This window comes from Staurois parvus, unplaced genomic scaffold (assembly GCF_062004578.1).
Source record: "Staurois parvus isolate SC_StPar_1 unplaced genomic scaffold, SC_StPar_1.0 ptg000487l, whole genome shotgun sequence".
Classification (NCBI taxonomy): domain Eukaryota; kingdom Metazoa; phylum Chordata; class Amphibia; order Anura; family Ranidae; genus Staurois; species Staurois parvus.
In genome coordinates, this window is record NW_028318283.1 from 1,756,048 (window position 1) to 1,781,035 (window position 24,988).

A 24,988-nucleotide genomic window follows, 5' to 3' on the forward strand; every position below is an offset into this window, starting at 1 on the left:
AATCTTCAAAAATAAATGTCTTCTTCAGCACTTCTTAAGAAAAGATTTTTGTTGATCTTGAAACACGTCAAGTGCGAACCATGCATGATCCATGATTAGATTTGCAATGAAGATTGTAAAAATAAAATTTCATACTGTTTTTATAAAAAAAAAATCTCTTTTGAATTGTTGAAATTTATCATACAAAGTAAATTGTGCCGTTATAGTCCCACCAAAAAAAAAAAAAGGAGGACTTTCCCCCCCCCCAGTATATGAATGTAGGATTGTGAACCTCAGATTGTAAAGCTCCTTGAGGGCAGGGACTAATGTGAATGTACAATATATGTAAAGCGCTGCATAAATTATTTATTACCTGTAATAAATAAATGTTGCTGCTTTAAAGTGGACCTCTCACCTAAACAGCTGTATGGAGTGTAAACGTACAAAAAAAAATATAAAAAAAAATTAAAGGATACTTACCTTACACCCTGACCTGCACACCTAGGCATCAATGATATTACTCAGTCATATCACTGCCCCCTGAAAAAAAGCAGAGGATCCCACATCTTGCACAATGCATCGAGGGGGGCAGATACAGTCATGGCCGAAATTGTTGGAACCCTTGATATTTTTCCTGAAAATCAAGTATTTCACACAAAAAAGGTATTGCATTAACACATGTTTTGCTATACACATGTTTATTCCCTTTGTATGTATTGGAACAAATATAAAACAGAGGCAGAAAAGCAAATATGACATAATGTCACACAAAACCCCAAAAATGGGCTGGACAAAAGTATTGGCACCCTTAACTTAATATTTGGTTGCACACCCTTTGGAAAACATAACTGAAATCAGTCGCTTCCTATAACCATCAATAAGCTTCTGACACCTCTCACCCGGAATTTTGGACCACTCTTCCTTTGCAAACAGCTCCAGGTCTCTCTTATTGGAAGGACACCTTTTCCCAACAGCAATTTTAAGATCTCTCCACAGGTGTTCAATGGGATTTAGATCTGGGCTCATTGCTGGCCACTTCAGAACTCTCCAGCGCTTCTTTGCCATCCATTTCTGAGTGCTTTTTGACGTATGTTTGGGGTCATTGTCCTGCTGGAAGACCCAGGATCTTGGACGCAAACCCAGCTTTCTGACACTGGGCCCTACAGTGCGACCCAAAATCCTTTGGTAATCCTCAGATTTCATGATGCCTTGCACACAGTCAAGGCACCCAGTGCCAGAGGCAGCAAAACAACCCCAAAACATCATTGAACCTCCACCATATTTTACCGTAGGTACTGTGTTTTGTTCTTTGTAGGCCTCATTCCGTTTTCGGTAAACAGTAGAATGATGTGCTTTACCGAAAAGCTCTATCTTGGTCTCATCTGTCCACAAGACGTTTTCCCAGAAGGCTTTTGGCTTACTCAAGTACATTTTGGCAAACTGTAGTCTTGCTTTTTTATGTCTCTGTGTCAGCAGTGGGGTCCTCCTGGGTCTCCTGCCATAGCGTTTCATTTCATTTAAATGTCGACGGATAGTTCGCGCTGACACTGATGCTCCCTGAGCCTGCAGGACAGCTTGAATGTCTTTGGAACATGTTTGGGGCTGCTTATCCACCATCCGGACTATTCTGCGTTGCAATCTTTCATCAATTTTCCTCATCCGTCCACGACCAGGGAGATTAGCTACAGTGCCATGGGTTGCAAACTTCTTGATAATGTTGCGCACTGTGGACAAAGGCAAATCTAGTTCTCTGGAGATGGACTTGTAACCTTGAGATTGTTGATATTTTGCCACAATTTTGGTTCTCAGGTCCTCAGACAGTTCTCGTCTCCTCTTTCTGTTGTCCATGCTTAGTGTGGCACAGACAGACACACAATGCAAAGGTTAAGTGAACGTCTCTCCTTTTTATCTGCTTTCAGGTGTGATTTCTATATTGCCCACACCTGTTACTTGCCCCAGGTGAGTTTACAGGAGCATCACATGCTTGTAACATTCTTATTTATCCGCAGTTGTGAAAGGGTGCCAATACTTTTGTCCAGCCCATTTTTGGAGGTTTGTGTGACATTATGTCGAATTTGCTTTCTTTCCTCCCTTTTTTTGTTTTGTCCCAATACACACAAAGGGAATAAACATGTGTATAGCAAAACATGTGTTAATGCAATACGTTTCGTGAGAAATACATGATTTCCTGGAGAAATATCAAGGGTGCCAACAATTTCGGCCATGACTGTAGTTGCCATGTTTAGGTGAAAGGTCCAATGTATTAACCGCTTACACCCAACCCTATAGCAGAAATACTGCTACAGGGTGCAACGGGTGCGCAAAATCACATATATATATGTGATATATACGCCATTCATGGCCTCGGCTGTCAATAACCGGGTCCCAGCCAGTGATTCCCAACCGGCACCCAGCAATCTCCGAGTATTACCGACGAGGGAGAGACCTGTAAGTACACAATACAGATCTCTCCCCTGTCAGCTCCTGCTGCATAGCAGAACCATACAGAGCAGTGTGCTTACAGTGTAAAGCACACACACACAGCATAGATAATAACAGCACATAGTTAACCCTTTGATCGCCCCACATGTTAACCCCTTCCTGCCCAGTGCCATTAGTACAGCGTCAGTGCTTTTTATTAGCACTGATCACTGTATTGGTGTCACTGGGGATGTCAGTGACACCAAGTCAGTTCTCCCCAGTGTCAGAATGTCCGCTGTTGTCCCGCTATAAGTCGCTGATCCCCACTAATACTAGTAAAAAAGAGAAAAACAAAATTCCAGTATATATAGCGCCATTTGTAAAAGCTACAACTTTCCTGTAAACCAATTAATTTACACATATCTGGATTTTTTTTTTTATTTTTTTTTAGCAAAGACATGTAGCAGAATACTTTTTGGCCGAAAATGACGAAATTTGATTTTTTTAAAATTCTTTTTCACTGGGCATGTTTAATAGCAAAAAGTAAAAAATATATTTAAAATATAAAAATATATATAGCACAAAAAATAAAAACCGCAAGGCGATCAAATACCACCCTAAGAAAGCTCTATTTGTGTGGGGGAAAAAAAGAAAATAAATTTAATTTGGGTGCAGCGTTGCATGACCACGCAATTGTCAGCTAAAGTAACGCAGCGCCGTATGGCAATAAATGGCCTGGTCAGGAAGGGGGGGGGGGGGGGAATCCTCTGGAGGGCGAGGGGTTAAATAAACCTTATTTATCAAAGTTGTGCCATCACAATGTTCATCTATGAAACCCGTTGTTGCTCTCAGCTTCCAGAGCTCCTCCGGCCAGCTCCCTCCACTGCTGCTCTCAGGATTTATCATCTTCGCACCTTTGATGGGCAGATCATCAGAGGAACTAGGCCATTCCACAGGGACACCAAATGGGACAATAGTATGAATTGATGTGGGTGGAGGTCATACTGAAATGGATCTCTAACAAAGTGCAGGTGCAAGGCCCGGTATTCATGTGATAAAGATGGCTGACCCCTACCTCTGAATGTCGCTGGTGGAGGGCATTATATTCTTTCTTCAGCTCCGCCTCTCGCTCCTCCAAGCGACTAACTGTAAGAATAAATAGATTACTTGGATTTTTTTTTTTAATTTTATAGCTGAAATATGCAAAGATTAAAAAGGAAAAACAATCATAATGACATGGAAAAGCTGCTGTGAAACGGTCAGGAGAATTGTGCAGAGAACAGGGCAGTGGATTTATAGGGTGTGAAGTTAATAGCAGAGCAATCAGCATGTGGATTCCTCCTTTGTAGAAATAAAACAACATCGGTTTAAATTCTGTTACCAGATCATCATCCCGATCCATGCCAGCGAAGTATGGGGCCCATAACCTGCCCAGACCAATCCACATGGGACTCTGGTCCAACAGAAATATTACCTCTGGACTACTACCGGCGCCTCCTCCAAGTCCACTAGAGAGCCTCTATGACGGGAGCACTTTGGGTGGGGGGCCCATGGAACACAGCTCACTTTGGAGAGGTGGGGAGACCCCTGTCTCAGCTCCCCATATCCCTCTTATGTGTAAGTCACCCTGTGCCTGTTAGGGGTACAAGGTGATCTGTCCTAATATTGTGTAGACATGTATAGGTGGGGTGGGGGGTTGTGGATTGTTTGGTGTTATGTGGTTGCATCCCATTGTTCTATTGTGTGTCTTGCTTGGGAGCAAACTATTATGGGATATATGTGTTTATGTGTATTGGTTTGGTGGGGGTGTCTCCAGCAGCCCTCCCTCCTGATGGGGCTGTCTGCTGTTGTGTCTCTTGTTACTAAACGTAGTTTGCCCGCCCTGTGTCATTATGCAGGGGGGGTTGTTCCCTTGAATGTATATATCTTGTATCTGTGTTAAAATAAACTAGTCTACCTCTTGCTTTACTTCAAGACTGGTGTCGGCTAGTCCCTCCCTCCCGATGGGACTGTCTGCTGGTGTGTCTCTTGTTACTAAATGTAGGTTGCCCCGCCCTGTGTCATTATGCGGAGAAGGGGGGAGGGGGGGTGTTGATCCCCTGAATGTATATATCTTGCATCTGTGTTAAAATAAACTGGTCTACTTCCTGGTTTACTTCAAGACTGGTGTCATCTAGTCTTGTATGGTCTGCTGTGGTGTCCATTGTCGGTGTTCGGACAGGGAAGCGGGAGTCTAACGGAAGTACCCAAGCACAGTCTGGGGTCGGTTCCGTTACAGCCTCACACAATGATCATCAGGCCGATTTCCTATACTGCCTGCTGGACAGAAGGGGGCGCCATTTTACTTACAGTGGCTCCAAGTGATCTACTCTACAGTGGCCCCAAGTCACAGCACCCCAAAGTCTCAGACCAACGAGTCCTGGAGCAGACTATGCACTGAACAATTTATCTACACCCGTCCAAATCTCCCGATAACAGCCTGACAAAGTCCTAATAACAGAAAGATACTGAATACTGAAGAAAAATAGGTCAGTGAGATGGGGAATAGAATTGTAAACTCTCAGAAAGCACCCATTTAAGGATCACTACAGAGAGAATGTAGACCGCTTCTGTATCGGGAGATGTTATCAAACCTCAAAAGACCTGAGCCTGTACAGACGGAGCGCCCATAGCCTGGAAATCAATATCAGGGCAGTAGAGACATACAGGCCCAGGCAGAGGGGACCGAGGCAGTGGTGTGACAGGGGGTCTTTAGGAAGTACTCAGCACAGACTACTTCCGGAGACTTTCCGCTCTCATCCCCATAACCTGGGCACAACCTCTGTATTATACCTTAGCTCTGACAATGTCCTGGGACCGTCAGTCCTATCCCCTTAATATTATTCCTTACCTCTGACAAAGTCCCTGGACTTGCCTCCTATTCCCTTTTTATTATCACCAACTCTATATACCCCTGGACTCCCCTCTTATCCACTTAATATTGGCCCTTACCCCCAATAATGTCCCTGAACCATCGGTCCTATCACCTTAATATTGGCCCTTTCCCCCGATAATATCCCTGAACCATCAGTCCTATCACCTTAATACTGGCCCTTACCCCCAATAATGTCCCTGAACCATCAGTCCTATCACCTTAATATTGGTCCTTATCTCCGATAATGTCCCTGAACCATCAGTCCTATCACCTTAATATTGGCCCTTACCCCCAATAATGTCCCTGAACCATCAGTCCTATCACCTTAATATTGGTCCTTATCTCCGATAATGTCCCTGAACCATCAGTCCTATCACCTTAATATTGGCCCTTACCACCAATAATGTCCCTGAACCATCGGTCCTATCACCTTAATATTGGCCCTCACCCTTGATATTGTCCCTGAACCATCAGTCCTATCACCTTAATATTGGCCCTTACCACCAATAATGTCCCTGAACCATCAGTCCTATCACCTTAATTTTGGCCCTTACCCTTGATATTGTCCCTGGGGCACCTGTCCTATCCCCTTAAAGGAGGAGTATAGCCAAAGCTCTTTTGGCTATACTTCTCTTATGGATCACAGGAGTGAAGTTTGTTCTGCATCACTGTGTCACTCAGCCGACCCAAGCTCAGGAAAGATTCTGGGGATTCCTGAGCCAGTCCCTCCCGGCCCCTCCAAGCCCAGCACTCCAGTGGGTGCTGGAGGGGCAAAGCATATAGTGGTGACTGACCATCACCGCTCTGCTTGGAGGGGGAGAACTGAGCGACCAGTGGTGTTTGATGGCTCAGTTCTCAGGGTAAATCCTGGGGAGTTGCAGCTGGGATTGGTGCTGCAGCCATCTAGACAAGTACAATTTTTTATTTTTGTGTATTCCCACACTTCTCTTTTAATATTGGTCCTTACCCCTGATAATGTCCCTGGACTTCCCTCCAATCCCCTTATTCTCCCTAACTCTGACAATGTCTCTAGGCTCCCCTCATGTCCTCTTAACACCGCATACCCTAATAACATCCCAGAACCATCGGCCCTACCACCTTAATATTGGTCCTTACCCCTGATAATGTTCCTGGACTCCCCTCCTATCCCCTTAATATTCCACCATGCCTAACTTGTCCTATCCCCTAAATACAGGGCTTTACCCTTGATAATGTTCCCGGACTCCCCTCCTATGCCCTTAATATTCCACCATACCCCTGATAATATGCCTAACTTGTCCTATCCCCTAAATACAGGGCTTACCCTTGATAATGTTCCTGGACTGCCCTCCCACCACCAAAATATTTTACCCCTGATAATATCCTAGACAACCTGTTCTATCCCCTGTATTTTATTCCTTACCCCTGGACTCCCCTTCGATTCCCTTTATTTTATCCCTTACCCCAGATATTTCCCTCAACTCAGCTCATATACCCCCCATATTATCACTTACCCCAGATAATGTCCATGGACCACCAGTCCTACCCCCTTAATATTATCCGTTACCCCTAATAATGCCCCTGGATAACCCTTCTGCCCCCTTTATTTTATCCCCGACCCCATATAATGTCTCTGGACTCTTTCTATACCCTTTATATTATTCCTTCTAATAATATCGCTAGAATGACCCCATAAAGCTGATTTCTAGGTATGGGTTTTTTTCATAGTTACATTGGTTCAGCTTGGACCAATAGGTGTAGGTAGGTAGGTGTGTGTGTGTGTGGTTGCCCTGCTACATACTAAACACAGGGGCGCTCTCTTGGCACAGGCGCCATTCAAGAACTTCTTGCATTTTTCTCAATGAATACAAGGCATTCTTTGATTGTACGAGGTGGAGAGGCGGGGCGGTGACATCATGATCTCCACCTCATCTAATCAGAGAGAAGACCTGGTATTCAAGTGAGTGAACATATATTCTGTATGCAGCAGGACCATGCCACTGGACCAGCCACTCAGTATGGCCACGGAAGACAGCGAGGATCACTGTAGTAGTGGTTGCTACTATAGTGATTGTCCACATCCACAGGGATTGGCCAGGTATGTAATATACATACTTATATTTTTCCATGCTGGACCAATGTACTGATGAAGAAAGAAAAAAAAAAAAAAAAAAAAAAAAAAAAAACACAAAAAAAAACACCACACTTTAAAAACCATTCTCTATAGGCATACATTTCTACCACCCCACCAAACCTTTTCCAATCCAGGTGCCTACATACATTATCTGGTTTTTAGTCCTGATGAAGGGGGAGTGCGGAGCCCCTGAAACTTATTGGCTGCTACAAAATAAAACATCTTTTAAAAAGTTTGCACTGGCGTGGCACTCACATCCTGTTAACACTTTAACAAACCCTATCAAACCTGAGACCACTTCGGGATGGCTGGAATGTATTTTGTTCAGCTAAATGTTTAATTTGTTTGAAAAAAAAAATAAAATAATAGAGAGCAGTGGTCTCCAAACTGTGGTCCAGGGGGTCGGAAAGCGTCCCTTTGCTTGCCTTTATCTGGCCCTCGGGGCACCATTCCTCCTACAGACTGAAACAGTGTGGCATTAATTTCTTCCACCGGCACCAGTGATGGGGCACGATCCCCCTCCACCGGCACCAGTGATGGGGCACGATCCCCCTCCACCGGCACCAGTGATGGGGCACGATCCCCCTCCACCGGCACCAGTGATGGGGCACGATCCCCCTCCACCGGCACCAGTGATGGGGCACGATCCCCCTCCACCGGCACCAGTGATGGGGCACGATCCCCCTCCACCGGCACCAGTGATGGGGCACGATCCCCCTCCACCGGCACCAGTGATGGGGCACGATCCCCCTCCACCGGCACCAGTGATGGGGCACGATCCCCCTCCACCGGCACCAGTGATGGGGCACGATCCCCCTCCACCGCCACCAGTGATGGGGCACGATCCCCCTCCACCGCCACCAGTGATGGGGCACGATCCCCCTCCACCGGCACCAGTGATGGGGCACGATCCCCCTCCACCGGCACCAGTGATGGGGCACGATCCCCCTCCACCGGCACCAGTGATGGGGCACGATCCCCCTCCACCGGCACCAGTGATGGGGCACGATCCCCCTCCACCGGCACCAGTGATGGGGCACGATCCCCTTCCACCGGCACCAGTGATGGGGCACGATCCCCTTCCACCGGCACCAGTGATGGGGCACGATCCCCTTCCACCGGCACCAGTGATGGGGCACGATCCCCTTCCACCGGCACCAGTGATGGGGCACGATCCCCTTCCACCGGCACCAGTGATGGGGCACGATCCCCTCCACCGGCACCAGTGATGGGGCACGATCCCCTCCACCGGCACCAGTGATGGGGCACGATCCCCTCCACCGGCACCAGTGATGGGGCACGATCCCCTCCACCGGCACCAGTGATGGGGCACGATCCCCTCCACCGGCACCAGTGATGGGGCACGATCCCCTCCACCGGCACCAGTGATGGGGCACGATCCCCTCCACCGGCACCAGTGATGGGGCACGATCCCCTCCACCGGCACCAGTGATGGGGCACGATCCCCTCCACCGGCACCAGTGATGGGGCACGATCCCCTCCACCGGCACCAGTGATGGGGCACGATCCCCTCCACCGGCACCAGTGATGGGGCACGATCCCCTCCACCGGCACCAGTGATGGGGCACGATCCCCTCCACCGGCACCAGTGATGGGGCACGATCCCCTCCACCGGCACCAGTGATGGGGCACGATCCCCTCCACCGGCACCAGTGATGGGGCACGATCCCCTCCACCGGCACCAGTGATGGGGCACGATCCCCTCCACCGACACCAGTGATGGGGCACGATCCCCTCCACCGACACCAGTGATGGGGCACGATCCCCTCCACCGACACCAGTGATGGGGCACGATCCCCTCCACTAGCACCAGTGATGGGGCACTATTCCTCCCACTGACACCAATGATGGGAACACTATTCCTTCCAATGACACCTATGATGAGGCACTATTCCTTGCACTGACACCAGTGATGGTTCACTGTCATCCCACTAAAACCAGTAATGGGGAGTCCTTTACTTCCACTGATGCCAGACTGAAACAGTGTGGCATTAATTTCTTCCACCGGCACCAGTGATGGGGCACTATCCCCTCCACCGGCACCAGTGATGGGGCACTATCCCCTCCACCGGCACCAGTGATGGGGCACTATCCCCTCCACCGGCACCAGTGATGGGAACACTATTCCTTCCAATGACACCTATGATGAGGCACTATTCCTTGCACTGACACCAGTGATGGTTCACGGTCATCCCACTAAAACCAGTAATGGGGAGTCCTTTACTTCCACTGATGATGGGGAATTTTCTACTCCCACTGGCCACAGTCCAGCCCTCCTAAAGCCTGAAGGACAGTTCACTGGCCGTTTGTTTAGAAAGTTTGAAGACTCCTGATATAGAGAAACAGTAGAAAGACGGGGTAAGCAGTAACCTCTCTGCACAGTGCAACATCTACTACATTAATGAATTCACTGACAGAGCTAACCATCTCACAAACCAAAGCTACTACAATAGGCTTTGACCAATAATTAAAAGTGTCACAGAGTATCGGCAACAGCACATCGCCTCAGACTTACTCTGATCAGTGGCGTTCTTGGCTTTCAGCTCCAGTTGCCGGATTTGGGATTCCAGATTTTCCACACGTGTCTGAAGTTCTTTCTTATCCTGCTCTTGTACATCTTCAAATTCTATAAATTTCTTCAGAGAAAAAAAAAAAAAAGTAAATTAAAATATTGACCAAAATAATAAAAGCTGGAAATTCGAAGCAACCAGTCTCTGCAACATCTGCGACCACTTGGCTGTGCAGAAACACCTGGAATATATTTAAAATAATATATTTACAGAAAACGCACCTTCCCCCCCCACCCGGAGAATAGTTATATCTGTAGAGTAGGGGTAGTTGGCAGCACCATATCCCCAGGACAGTCCCTCCTCTGTACACTAGGGGGCAGCTCCCGCCTAGTACACAGAGACCTAGGACAGAAAAAAAAAAAAATTAAATTAAAAACAGACTTCTAGAGATACAAGAAGTCATAAAGCACCCCCGAGGACACCCCAGAAAACTAAAATGAATCCTTCAGTAAATTTTTATATCCTATTATAAAGGGGCAAAGAAAAAAAATACTTCCAAACCCGACTTTAAAATCAAATTTCAAAGACAAATATATAAAATCAACTGCCAAGAAATAACACAAGATAGCAGTGAGCGGAAAAGAAACACCTGAACCTCTAAAGAGGACCTGTGCTGAACATTCATTCACATGCAGACAATCAAGGGTGAAAAGTAGTGTATTTTGTTAACTCTGTAGGGTTAAAATGGCAATAACCGTAAACCAAAAAATATTAGATGTGGTGGCTGCATTAGTTTTCTTTTTAGGCTTTATTTCCCTCTGGAGATCTGGGCAGTAACACACCTCCTGTATTAGAGCACCCACACTCTGGATGAAGGAGCACAGGAGGCACCGCTGGACAGCAGCATTGTCAGTCTGGGGGGACGGGAGTGTTAGATATAACAGCAGATTTAGATACACTAACTGAAGCCAAACTCCAGCTAATACTTTATAAGCAGTTACAGCAAATAGATCTTTTTTTCTTTTGGGATAAAGGTTTTACATAAATAAAAGCTGATCATTGTAAGCACACCTGTCAGTGGTAAATGATTTGTCTCATCCCTATAAACTGACACATCTGGAGAGAGCTTGTTGTTTATTTATATATATATATATATATATATATAATATATTTATATAAATAAAAAACACTTACTGGCAGGATCACCTTGTGAAAATAGAAGAAAGGAAGGCTTAAAAAGAAAAATAATGTATCCATCACATCTAATGATTGGTAAGCTGAAATGTAATAAAGGTTTGCTGAATGCTGCTTTAACCAGTTGCTGACTGCCCTTATAGCAGCTTTACTGCTAGAAGGTGTCCGCGCTGTGCAGAAATATACATACATATATATATATATATATATATATATATATATATATATATATATATACACACACACACACATACATACACCCTGTTCCAAATTATTATGCAAATTCTATTTAAGTGTCACAAAGATTAAATGTTTTGTTTTTCAGTGTAACTCATGGATGGCATTGTGTGTCAGGGCTCTTTTGATCACTGAAAACAATCTCGGACACCTGTGATAATTAGATTGGCCGGTGAGCCCAATTTAAGGAAAAACTACTAAAGGAGGGTGTTCCACATTATTAAGCAGAACACCATTTTCAAGCAATATGGGGAAGAAAAAGGATCTCTCTGCTGCCGAAAAGAGTGAAATAGTTCAATGCCTTGGACGAGGTATGAAAACATTCGATATTTCACAAAAACGTAAGCGTGATCATCGCACTATGAAGAGATTTGTGGCTGATTCAGAGCACAGACTGGTTGGTGCAGATAAAGGCACATTGAGGAAGATTTCTGCCAGATCCATGCATCGGATCAAGAGAGCAGCTGCTAAAATACCATTACATAGCAGCAAACAGATATTTGAAGCTGCTGGTGCCTCTGGAGTCCCACGGACATCAAGGTGTAGAGTCCTCCAGAGTCTTACAACTGTGCATAAACCTTCTATTCGCCCCCCACTAACCAATGCTCACAAGCAGAAATGGCTGCATTGGGCAGAAAAATACATGAAGACTAATTTTCAAACAGTCCTGTTCACTGATGAGTGCCGTGCAACCCTGGATGGTCCAGATGGATGGAGTAGTGGATGGTTGGTGGACGGCCACCCTGTTCCTACAAGGCTGCGACGTCAGCAAGGCGGTGGTGGAGTCATGTTTTGGGCCGGAATCATGTGAAAACAGAGCGGGTCGGCCTCTTTAGGGTCCCCGAAGGTGTAAAGATGACCTCTGCAAAGTATGTGGAGTTTATGACTGACCACTTTCTTCCCTGGTACAGAAGGAAGAACTATTCTTTCCGTAATAAAATCATCTTCATGCATGACAATGCACCATCTCATGCTGCAAAGAATACCTCTGCATCAATGGCTGCTATGGGGATAAAAGGAGAGAAAGTCATGGTGTGGCCTCCATCTTCCCCTGACCTCAATCCTATTGAGAACCTTTGGAGCATGCTCAAGCAAAAGATCTATGAGGGTGGGAGGCAGTTTACATCCAAACAGCAGCTCTGGGAGGCTATTCTGACATTTTGCAAACAAATTCAAGCAGAAACTGTCCAAAAACTCACAAGTTCAACGGATGCGAGACTTGTGATCTGCTATCAGATAAGGGCTCCTATGTTACAATGTAACGTGACCGCTTCAAATGTTTACAAAGTTAAAATGTTGTTAAAAGTTTGATTGAAATAGCTTTTGATTTCAGTAAATCTGCTGCAAACACAACAAATGACAGTTTTCAGTTCTTTACAACCTAGAAAGTGTTTTGAAACTTACTGTGCGGAATAATTTGGAACAAAAATCCTGTTATTAGGAGGTTTGTTCAATAAAATGTGAATTGTACTCTTATAGTTGTAACCTGAGAATTCTGCCGACTGTTATTTACATCAATTATTGAGGGAAATGGGAAAAATATCATTTGCATAATAATTTGGAAAAGGGTGTAGTACAGGAGATGACCAGAGACTGCGGACACACTACGGGGGATGACCAGAGACTGCGGACACACTACGGGGGATGACCAGAGACTGCGGACACACTACGGGGGATGACCAGAGACTGCGGACACACTACGGGGGATGACCAGAGACTGCGGACACACTACGGGGGATGACCAGAGACTGCGGACACACTACGGGGGATGACCAGAGACTGCGGACACACTACGGGGGATGACCAGAGACTGCGGACACACTACGGGGGATGACCAGAGACTGCGGACACACTACGGGGGATGACCAGAGACTGCGGACACACTACGGGGGATGACCAGAGACTGCGGACACACTACGGGGGATGACCAGAGACTGCGGACACACTACGGGGGATGACCAGAGACTGCGGACACACTACGGGGGATGACCAGAGACTGCGGACACACTACGGGGGGATGACCAGAGACTGCGGACACACTACGGGGGGATGACCAGAGACTGCGGACACACTACGGGGGATGACCAGAGACTGCGGACACACTACGGGGGATGACCAGAGACTGCGGACACACTACGGGGGATGACCAGAGACTGCGGACACACTACGGGGGATGACCAGAGACTGCGGACATACTACAGGAGATGACCAGAGACTGCAGACAGTACAGGAGATGACCAGAGACTGCAGACAGTACAGGAGATGACCAGAGACTGCGGACATAGTACAGGAGATGACCAGAGACTGTGGACATAGTACAGGAGATGACCAGAGACTGCGGACATAGTACAGGAGATGACCAGAGACTGCGGACATAGTACAGGAGATGACCAGAGACTGTGGACATAGTACAGGAGATGACCAGAGACTGTGGACATAGAACAGGAGATGACCAGAGACTGTGGACATACAGGAGATGACCAGAGACTGTGGACATACAGGAGATGACCAGAGACTGCGGACAGTACAGGAGATGACCAGAGACTGGACAGTACAGGAGATGACCAGAGACTGCGGACACAGTACAGGGGATGACCAGAGACTGTGGACACTACAAGAGATGACCAGAGACTGCAGACACAGTACAGGAGATGACCAGAGACTAAAGACCTCTGGGGAGCGGGTACCCGAATTTGACAGGTACCCGCTCCCACTTCTGCTGCGATCGCCTAAGCGATCAGAAGCGGAAGTTGTCCTCCCTCCCTGTAGTCTTCTGGGACAAACAGCGATTCTCGCACATGCGCAGTAGGCACTCGGCTGTGAAGCCGCAAGCTGTCACAGCCGGGTGCCCACACTAAAGATGCCGACGCCAGGGAGAGAAGACGGCCGGTGAAACTAGCGTGGTGAGGACACCGCAGGACCGAGTGACAGGTGAATGGTTGTATTTTAAAAATCAGCAGCTACAGTTTTTGTAGCTGCTGACCTTTTATTTCAGCTGGAACTCCCCCTGCCTGGCGCTGCTGCACAGAAGAGCCCGGTATTCTAACACGGTGGCGGCAACGGGGGGAATACAGGGCCAGCCGCTCCATAAGAGGCACAGACATTTCCACCCATTTTTAGGGGGGGGGAAAGTGTGGGTTTTTTTTAAGCAAAAAATACGGTAATCCTTTGTTGAAGCCCCTTTTGATGTGATTCCAGCACTCAGTCTTTTTGGGGAGGAGTCTATCAGCGCGGCACATCTTGACTTGGCAATATTTGCCCGCTCTTCCTCGCAAAAAGACTCACAATCTGACAGATTGTGAGGACATCTCCTGTGCACAGCCCTCTTCAGATCACCCCACAGATTTTCCATCGGATTCAGGTCTGGGCTCTGGCTGGGCCATTCCACAACTTTCATCTTCTTCTGGTGAAGCCATTCCTTTGTTGATTTGGATGGATGCTTTGGGTCGTTGTCATGCTGAAAGATGAAGTTCCTCTTCATGTTCTGCTTTCTAACAGAAGCCGGAAGGTTTTGAGCCAATACTGACTGGTATCTGGAACTGTTCATAATTCCCTCTACCTTGACTAAGGCCCCAGTTAGAGCTGAAGTAAAAATAGCCCCAAAGCATGATGCTGCCACCACCATGCTTCACGGTGGGTATGGTGTTCTATTGTTGATGTGCAGTTTTGATTTTGCGGCAAACATATCTTTTGGAATTATGGCCAAAAAGTTCAACCTTGGTTTTCTCAGACTAGAACACATTTTCCCACATGCTTTTGGGAGACTTCAGATATGTTTTTGCAAAATTTAGCTGGGCTTGGATGTTTTTCTTCGAAAGAAAAGGCTTCTGTCTTGCCACTCTACCCCATAGCCCAGACATATGAAGAACACGGGAGATTGTTGTCACATGTACCACACAGCCAGTACTTGCCAGATATTCCTGAAGCTCCTTAATGTTGATGTAGGCCTCTTGGGAGCGTCCCAGACCAGTTTTCTTCTTGTCTTTTCCTCAATTTTGGAGGGACGTCCAGTTTTTGGTAATGTCAGTGTTGCGCCATATTTTCTCCACTTGATGACTGTTTTCACTATGTTCCATGGTATATCTAATGATTTGGAAATTCTTTTGTACCCTTCTCCTGACTGATAACTTTTACTAATGAGAACCCTCTGACACTTTGGAAGCTGTCCGTGGGCCATGGCTTTTGCTGTAGGATGCGACTAAGAAAATGTCAGGAAAGTCCTACTACAACAGCTGAACATTATTTGGGGTTAATCAGAGGCACTTTAAATGATAGCAGCTGTGTACTGACTCCTATTTAACATGATTTTGAATGAGATTGCTTATTTCTGAACGCAGCTACATCCCCAGGTATAAGAGGGTGTGCACACTTATGCAACTACATTATTTTAGTTTTTTATGTTTACTCCCCTGCCCCAAAATATTTCAGCTTGTTTTTCAATTGAATTGTACAGTTTATAGGTCACATTAAAAAGGTGGAAAGAGTTCTGAAATTATTTTTCTTTGTCTCATTTTTTTAACATCACAGAAACCTGACATTTTAACAGGGGTGTGTACTTTTTAAATCCACTGTATTTATTGCAGATTTATTTTTAATGCTTGGTATTTTGCACTTTGTAATTGTTTTGCATTTCAAATGGTAATTTTGATGTTATTTACTAGTTGAAATATTATTTTTGGGAGGATGTAGTCAGTTTTTAGCTGTGCAGCACTATTTTGGGAAAGTGCACTTTAGGCCTCAGAGTAAAAGTAAAACTTTCCTTCCAAATGCTATACTGCTGGCACAAACCATGGTACACCACAAAGTGCTGCATCATACGCTGTTACCCAAGGCCCCACATTTCCACACAAGTTCATTCTACCTTTAAAAAGAAAATAAGATAGTTTATAGACATCAAAGCCAATATGACAGTTTGCTGCTCTGTAGAATGCTAAAAAAAGTAACAGAGATTACATGACCACCAATGTGAGAACATCACAAGATGCAGCCTTATGACCGTCATACACCACGCCTGGGGCTCTCCGACAGATGGGGGATCTGACATGGTTTGAGATGAAGAGAGATCAAGAAATGAGTCATGTGACCTCCAATATTCGAGACCAAATAGAACTGTTATAAACATATCACAAAGTTTAAAATGACACCACCGAGACCCTTCATATTCATGAGCATACAGCCTATTCGATCACTAGAGACCAGTGTCATCATGGAGACCCTTCATAATCATGAGAACACAACCTATAAATCACTAGGGACCAGTAACATCACCGAGACCCTTCACAATCATGAGAATGTAGCCTATCCACCAGTAGAGACCAGTGACATCACCGAGACCCTTCACAATCATGAGAACACAACCTATAAATCACTAGGGACAAGTAACATCACGAGACCCTTCACAATCATGAGAATGTAGCCTATCCACCAGTAGAGACCAGTGACATCACCGAGACCCTTCAAAATCATGAGAACACAACCTATAAATCACTAGAGACCAGTGACATCACCGAGACCCTTCATATTCATGAGAACTCAGCCTATCCATCACTAGAGACCAGTGACATCACCGAGACCCTTCATATTAATGAGAACTCAGCCTGTCCATCACTAGAGACCAGTGACATCACCGAGACCCTTCATATTCATGAGAACTCAGCCTATCCATCACTAGAGACCAGTGACATCACCGAGACCCTTCATATTCATGAGAATACAGACTATCCATCACTAGAAACCAGTGACATCACCGAGACCCTTCATATTCATGAGAACACAGCCTATCCATCACTAGAGACCAGTGACATCACCGAGACCCTTCATATTCAGGAGAACTCAAGATATCAAGAGAAAAAAAGCAAAACCAGTACTCTGGTCTACAAGCATCCCAGGAACACGGTAACAGTCACTCGCTGAGGTGCGGCCCTGTAAAGATCGGAGAATTTTGATAATACTGGAAGAAAGCAAAAAAGGGCGCACTCTCCTCATGCATTATCATGATAAAAAACTATTTATTGAAAATGACAAATATATATACTCACAAACCAAGAGTCATGTAAACAAAGAAGGAACCAATGTATCGATCCCAGCAAATGGTGGTCTTGCAACAGGGTATGCTAATGCCTATCGGGAGACTAACTCCCTTCCTCAGAGCTAAAACAAGCTCTGACGAAGGGAGTTTGTCTCCCGAAACGCGTTAGAGGAGTGCGCCCTTTTTTGCTTTCTTCTATTCATGAGAACTCAGCCTATCCACCAGTAGAGACCCTTCATATTCATGAGAACTCAGCTTATCCATCACTAGAGACCAGTGACATCACCGAGACTCTTCATATTCATGAGAACACAGCCTATCCATCACTAGAGACCAGTGACATCACCGAGACCCTTCATATTCATGAGAACACAGCCTCTCCATCACTAGAGACCAGTGACATCTCCGAGACCCTTCATATTCATGAGAACGCAGCCTATCCATCACTGGAGACCAGTGACATCACCGAGACCCTTCATATTCATGAGAACACAGCCTATCCATCACTAGAGACCAGTAACATCAACGAGACCCTTCATATTCATGAACTCAGCCTCTCCATCACTACAGACCAGTGACATCACCGAGACCCTTCATATTCATTAGAACACAGCCTATCATTTCGTACATCTTTGTTAAAGTCTGTACAAAATATAAAATAGATATAAAACCAATTATGTGTCTTTTCAAAGTCATCTTTTTAAGCCTGCAGCTTTCATTAAAATAATCCCCTAGAGCCCCTGTCATGAAGGCACTTGTTCAAGCACTTCCTGTTACAGGTGACAACGCTTTCTACCACTTTCCTGATGGTGCTCCTGTGTTGTCACTCTGTCACATGAGCTCCTGATGACCTTTCAGCACACAGCCATGGTCCACTGCTGACACCACCCTGAAAAATGCTATGCAGCCATTTCTGGAATGCACATAGGTAGGAAGTAGCTGTAAAAAGGCTGCAGGGGATCATCAACACTGAGATGTAACAAAGGATAAAAAGAAAAAGGATTTTAGTTATAGAATGGGTCATTGTTTATGATACAAACTGTACAGAGGAAAAAAAAAAAAAACCTGTCATTCAGTTGGGGTTCAGTATATTTATTTTCCTGACAGTGACCTGTGAGGGGTAATGCACGATTCTTGCTGTCAGACGGGTTTTTTTTTTTTCAGGCCGCTCTGGGTGATGCGGATTGGCGTGCTCAGTGGAGGTAGGATTTGGACAGCGAGGTGAACGTTTGATGACCCCTGCATGCGGCTCTAGAAAGGTCCAGGGACATAGCTGGTGAAAGGCTCTCGTTGCCCTCCCCTCCGAAAATCCTTTTATGATATTGTCTGAGTGAGCGAACAGCCCGTCCAGCACTGTGTGCCCTATCACCAGACTGCCGGACCCCATCTGGGATCTGCCGCTCCCCTCCTGGGATTCGCTGCCCTCTGTGCTCACACCACCCTGCAGCCTCACCATTCCAGGATCTGCACTGGCCACACACACACCAACCCAACGATGGTTCCTGGAAGCAGACGATCACAGCCCGGCTGCGCCAACCATCAGAGGACACCTCATGGTCCAGGTCAGGTATCCCAGCATGTGCAATGGAGTAACCAAGTTGTTTTATTTGTGTGGGGAATGGAGGGGGGGGGGGGGTCCCAGAATGAAACCTGGAGGCTATTTGGGGAATACAACTCCCAGCAGGCCCCAGGAGCCAGCAGGCCACGCTGAGGTTTGTAGTCCCACAATCAATCTGGGAAAACTGCCACTTCAGCCGGCACACGGAGAAGCTTGAAAACCTCCAAATGTGATGGAAGGTAAGCTGTACCCATCCTCACACGGGACCCCGAACCACCATAACCCTCGTCCATACCGACCGTAATATTGCAACGCACACGAAAAATCATTCTGCTCCTTTACTGACCATGTATGTCGAATTGTACAATCAGACCACACACACTGCAATCTTCACACACACACTACAATCAGCTCACACATAAGTTAAACATCTCCTCCTAGTTCATACAAACTTCTTGTTCAGTTTTGTGACCTCACAGATGGAAAATCTGCAATGCTTTAGGCAGGACACATTACTTTTTTTTTTTTCAGTTCAACCAGTGGGTTGAACTGAAAAAAAAAAAAAAAAAGAGAAAAAAAGAAGGAGAAGAGGAAAAAGAAAGAAGGAGAAGAGGAAAAAGAAAGAAGGAGAGGAAAAAGAAAGAAGGAGAAGAAAAGGAAAGGAGGAGAAGAAAAAGAAAGCAGGAGAAGAAAAAGAAAGCAGGAGAAGAAAAAGAAAGCAGGAGAAGAAAAAGAAAGCAGGAGAAGAAAAAGAAAGAAGGAGAAGAAAAAGAAGAAAGGAGAAGAAAAAAGAAAGCAGAAAAAAGAAAGAAAAAAGAAAGAAGAAAAAAGAAAGAAGAAAAAAGAAAGAAGAAAAAAGAAAGAAGAAAAAAAGAAAGAAGAAAAAAAGAAAGAAGAAAAAAGAAAGAAGAAAAAAGAAAATCCAATTCCCCTTATCTACACATTTGATGTTGATGGGGGAATCCTTCCCGCTGAGCTATTGTATGTTCACAGAGGGCAGCCTTCTCCAGCATTAGAATTCACTGATCAGTGTTGCAGGCTACAGCCTGGGACACAGATTGATGGGGAAACACTCAACAGGCTGGTTGTACAGAAGGTCTATCGGTAGATCAACATCTGTACAACCAGGCTGCCCATACATGGAATGAAATGTAGCCAGTCCCTGCTGAACCACCTGAATTCGACTCGTATGGCCGGCCTAAATCTCTGCTGCAGAGGGTGGCACATCTAGCGGGGTGGGGGGGGGGGGGGGTTTCCCAATAGTCGGGATCAGTTTATTGACTCTAAACCCGACCTTTGCTCCTCAGACCTGAAACTAACAATGCTCAGGGAATTCTTTACAATTTACCGGATATGGGCCATAAGACCTTTGTGGAGACGACAATCTAAAGGACCAGCAGATCAGTGCATTAAATAGGACCTGTACTGCATCTTCATCCAGATCCTACCGAGCCACAGACTGGTAGACATTTAGCTGGTCGGCACTGAACTGGCCGAATTGCGATCCATCTATGGCCAGCTTAAAGATAACAGCATGCCACCCCTTCCATGTTATGGAGAAGGAAAGGGGATGTGTAGTCCTGTGCTAAAGGGAGGCGGAGGGGTTGTGTAGTCCTGTGCTAAAGGGAGGTGGAGGGGCTGTGTAGTCCTGTCCTAAAGTGAGGAAAAGGTGTTGTGTAGACTTGTCCTAAAGTGAGAGGGAGTTGTAGTGTAGTCCTGTCCTAAAGTGAGAGGGAGGTTTTGTGTAGTCCTGTCCTAAAGCAAGAGGTAGGTGTTGTGTAGTCCTGTCCTAAAGCAAGGAAGGGTGTTGTGTAGTCTTGTCCTAAAGTGAGAGGGAGGTGTTGTGTAGTCTTGTCCTAAAGTGAGAGGGAGGTGTTGTGTAGTCTTGTCCTAAAGTGAGGAAGGGTGTTGTGTAATACTGCCCTAAAGCAAGGCAGATGTGTTGTGTAGTCCGGTCTTAAAAGTGAGGGGAGGTGTTCTGTAATGCTGTCCTAAGCGGAGGGGGAGGTATTGTGTAGTCCTGTCCTAAAGTGAGAGGGAGGTGTTATGTAGTCTTGTTCTTAAGTGAGGAAGGGTGTTGTGTAGTTCTTCCCTAAAAGAAAGACAGATGTGTTGTGCAGTCCTGTCCTAAGCTGAGGGGGAGGTCTTGTGTAGTCCTGTCCTAAGCTGAGGGGGAGGTGTTGTGTAGTTCTGTCCTAAGCGGAGGGGGAGGTGTTGTGTAGTCATGTCCTAAGCTGAGGGAGAGGTGTTGTGTAGTCCTGCCCTAAGCTGAGGGGGAAGTGTTGTGTAGTACTGCCCTCAAGTGAGGAAAAAGGTATTGTGTAGCCCTGTCCTAAAGTGAGAGGGACGTGTTGTGTAGTCTTGTCCTTAAGTGAGGAAGGGTGTTGTGTAGTCTTGACCTTAAGTGGGGAAGGGTGTTGTGTAGTCTTGACCTTAAGTGGGGAAGGGTGTTGTGTAGTCTTGTCTTTAAGTGGGGAAGGGTGTTGTGTAGTCTTGACCTTAAGTGGGGAAGGGTGTTGTGTAGTCTTGTCCTTAAGTGAGGAAGGGTGTTGTGTAGTCTTGTCCTTAAGTGAGGAAGGGTGTTGTGTAGTCTTGTCCTTAAGTGAGGAAGGGTGTTGTGTAGTCTTGACCTTAAGTGGGGAAGGGTGTTGTGTAGTCTTGTCCTTAAGTGAGGAAGGGTGTTGTGTAGTCTTGTCCTTAAGTGAGGAAGGGTGTTGTGTAGTACTGCCCTAAAGCAAGGCAGATGTGTTGTGTAGTCCTGTTTTAAAGCAAGGGGGAGGTCTTATGTAGTCCTGTCCTAAGTTGAGGGAGAAGTGTTGTGTAGTCCTGTCCTACAGTGGAGCCAAGGTGTTTTGTAGTCCTGTCCTAAGTTGAGGGGGAGGTGTTGTGTAGTCCTGCCCTAAGTGGAGGTTGAGGCGTTGCGTAGTCCTGTCCAAAAGTGAGGAAGGGTGTTGTGTAGTACTGCCCTAAAGCAAGGCAGATGTGTTGTGTAGTCCTGTCTTAAAGTGAGGGGGAGGTATTGTAGCCCTGTCCCAAGTGGAGGGGGAGATGTTTTGTAGTCCTGTCCTAAGTTGAGGCAGACGTGTTGTGTAGTCCTGTCCTACAGTGAGGCGGAGGTGTTTTGTAGTCCTGTCCTAAGTTGAGGGGGAGGCGTTGTGTAGTCCTGTCCAAAAGTGAGACCGCTGCTTCCAAAGTCAGATAGCACAACCAGTGAACTTTGACACCCTAGCACTGGAAGCGTGTTGCTGCCAAGATCACCTAGAGAAAATAAAGGGAGCAAAAAAAAAAAAAAAAAAAAAGCTTGAACAGCAGAAAACTAATGCAGCCACCACACCTAAGGCTAGCTTTTCATCTTTGCCGTTTCGTTTTGGCACGCTTTTTTAGAAGTTTCTTTTATTTTTTCATGCACTGCCATTGCAGTCTATGGGACTAAAAGCGCACGTTCATGCACCGAAAAAGCACCTGACGCATGGCAGCGCAGCACACAACCAGTGTGACCAGGCCCAATAGCACACATCAGCAATCCAGACATGAACAGGGGGCCTTGGGACTGATCAGCGGCAATATATTGCATTTTTGGGTTTAGACGCTCTAATGCCCCGGTACTGCTCATGTGGGCCAGCACTGAGCTCACTGGAGTCATGGCTTATAGATATGTAATAACAGCGCAGGGGATGAATAAGGTGATGTGAGTGAAGTATTACACCCCAAACCAGAAATGTAATATATTACAGATCACCAATCAGATGTGGTGGCTGCATTAGTTTTCTTCTTTTAGACTTTTTTCACTCTCTTTTCAACTGGTGATCTGGCCAGTAACACACTTCCTGTATTAGAGCGCCCCCACTCTGGATGAAGGAGCGTAGGAGGCACCTTTGGACAAGCAGCATTGTCAGGGGGAGTGTTAAATGTACTAGCAGATTTAGATACACTAACAAAGTGAAGTCAAATTCCAGGTCACACTTTCTAAGCAGATACAGCAAACAATTTTCTCTTTTTGGATTAAGGGGGCGTTCTTTACGTCTTGAGCAGGGGCGGACTGACCATTTGAGCACTTCGGGCACTGCCCGAGGGCCCGGGGTCAGTAGGGGGCCCCATGAGATGCCCCTGGTACCTTTCATTGGCTTTTTTGGGTGTGGGTGAGGACACAGGGGCCCCATGATCCCCTATTGCCCGGGGGCCCCATGAGTTGTCAGTCCGCCCCTGGTCTGGCGGAAAAGAAATTTAATCTCCAAACACGGAAAGGTTTCTTCACAGTAAGAGCTGTGAGAATGTGGAATAGACTCCCTCAAGAGTTGGTTGTGGCCAGCTCAGTGGATTGCTGTAGGAAAGTCCTGGATTCTTTCTTGGATACACAGAATATAACTGGATATACAGTCATGGCCGAAATTGTTGGCACCCTTGATATTTCTCCAGGAAATCATGTATTTCTCACGAAACGTATTGCATTAACACATGTTTTGCTATACACATGTTTATTCCCTTTGTGTGTATTGGGACAAAACAAAAAAAGGGAGGAAAGAAAGCAAATTCGACATAATGTCACACAAACCTCCAAAAATGGGCTGGACAAAAGTATTGGCACCCTTTCACAACTGCGGATAAATAAGAATGTTACAAGCATGTGATGCTCCTGTAAACTCACCTGGGGCAAGTAACAGGTGTGGGCAATATAGAAATCACACCTGAAAGCAGATAAAAAGGAGAGACGTTCACTTAACCTTTGCATTGTGTGTCTGTCTGTGCCACACTAAGCATGGACAACAGAAAGAGGAGACGAGAACTGTCTGAGGACCTGAGAACCAAAATTGTGGCAAAATATCAACAATCTCAAGGTTACAAGTCCATCTCCAGAGAACTAGATTTGCCTTTGTCCACAGTGCGCAACATTATCAAGAAGTTTGCAACCCATGGCACTGTAGCTAATCTCCCTGGTCGTGGACGGATGAGGAAAATTGATGAAAGATTGCAACGCAGAATAGTCCGGATGGTGGATAAGCAGCCCCAAACATGTTCCAAAGACATTCAAGCTGTCCTGCAGGCTCAGGGAGCATCAGTGTCAGCGCGAACTATCCGTCGACATTTAAATGAAATGAAACGCTATGGCAGGAGACCCAGGAGGACCCCACTGCTGACACAGAGACATAAAAAAGCAAGACTACAGTTTGCCAAAATGTACTTGAGTAAGCCAAAAGCCTTCTGGGAAAACGTCTTGTGGACAGATGAGACCAAGATAGAGCTTTTCGGTAAAGCACATCATTCTACTGTTTACCGAAAACGGAATGAGGCCTACAAAGAACAAAACACAGTACCTACGGTAAAATATGGTGGAGGTTCAATGATGTTTTGGGGTTGTTTTGCTGCCTCTGGCACTGGGTGCCTTGACTGTGTGCAAGGCATCATGAAATCTGAGGATTACCAAAGGATTTTGGGTCGCACTGTAGGGCCCAGTGTCAGAAAGCTGGGTTTGCGTCCAAGATCCTGGGTCTTCCAGCAGGACAATGACCCCAAACATACGTCAAAAAGCACTCAGAAATGGATGGCAAAGAAGCGCTGGAGAGTTCTGAAGTGGCCAGCAATGAGCCCAGATCTAAATCCCATTGAACACCTGTGGAGAGATCTTAAAATTGCTGTTGGGAAAAGGTGTCCTTCCAATAAGAGAGACCTGGAGCTGTTTGCAAAGGAAGAGTGGTCCAAAATTCCGGGTGAGAGGTGTCAGAAGCTTATTGATGGTTATAGGAAGCGACTGATTTCAGTTATGTTTTCCAAAGGGTGTGCAACCAAATATTAAGTTAAGGGTGCCAATACTTTTGTCCAGCCCATTTTTGGGGTTTTGTGTGACATTATGTCATATTTGCTTTTCTGCCTCTGTTTTATATTTGTTCCAATACATACAAAGGGAATAAACATGTGTATAGCAAAACATGTGTTAATGCAATACCTTTTTTGTGTGAAATACTTGATTTTCAGGAAAAATATCAAGGGTGCCAACAATTTCGGCCATGACTGTAAC

At 45.9% G+C, this 24,988-nt stretch overlaps 1 protein-coding gene across 2 annotated transcripts in view; it reads right to left on the bottom strand.

The window, feature by feature from the left end:
• The window catches only part of SPAG9 (sperm associated antigen 9), a 129,367-nt gene that overhangs the window by 92,124 nt on the left and 12,255 nt on the right, over positions 1 to 24,988 (bottom strand). For both annotated transcript variants that reach the window (XM_089689626.1, XM_089689625.1), the window contains exons 2-3: positions 9,964 to 10,084; positions 3,476 to 3,546 (exon numbers count right to left, since the gene is read on the bottom strand). In XM_089689626.1, the coding sequence (XP_089545752.1) occupies positions 3,476 to 3,546; positions 9,964 to 10,084 (192 nt within the window). The remainder of the gene's footprint in view (positions 1 to 3,475; positions 3,547 to 9,963; positions 10,085 to 24,988) is intronic.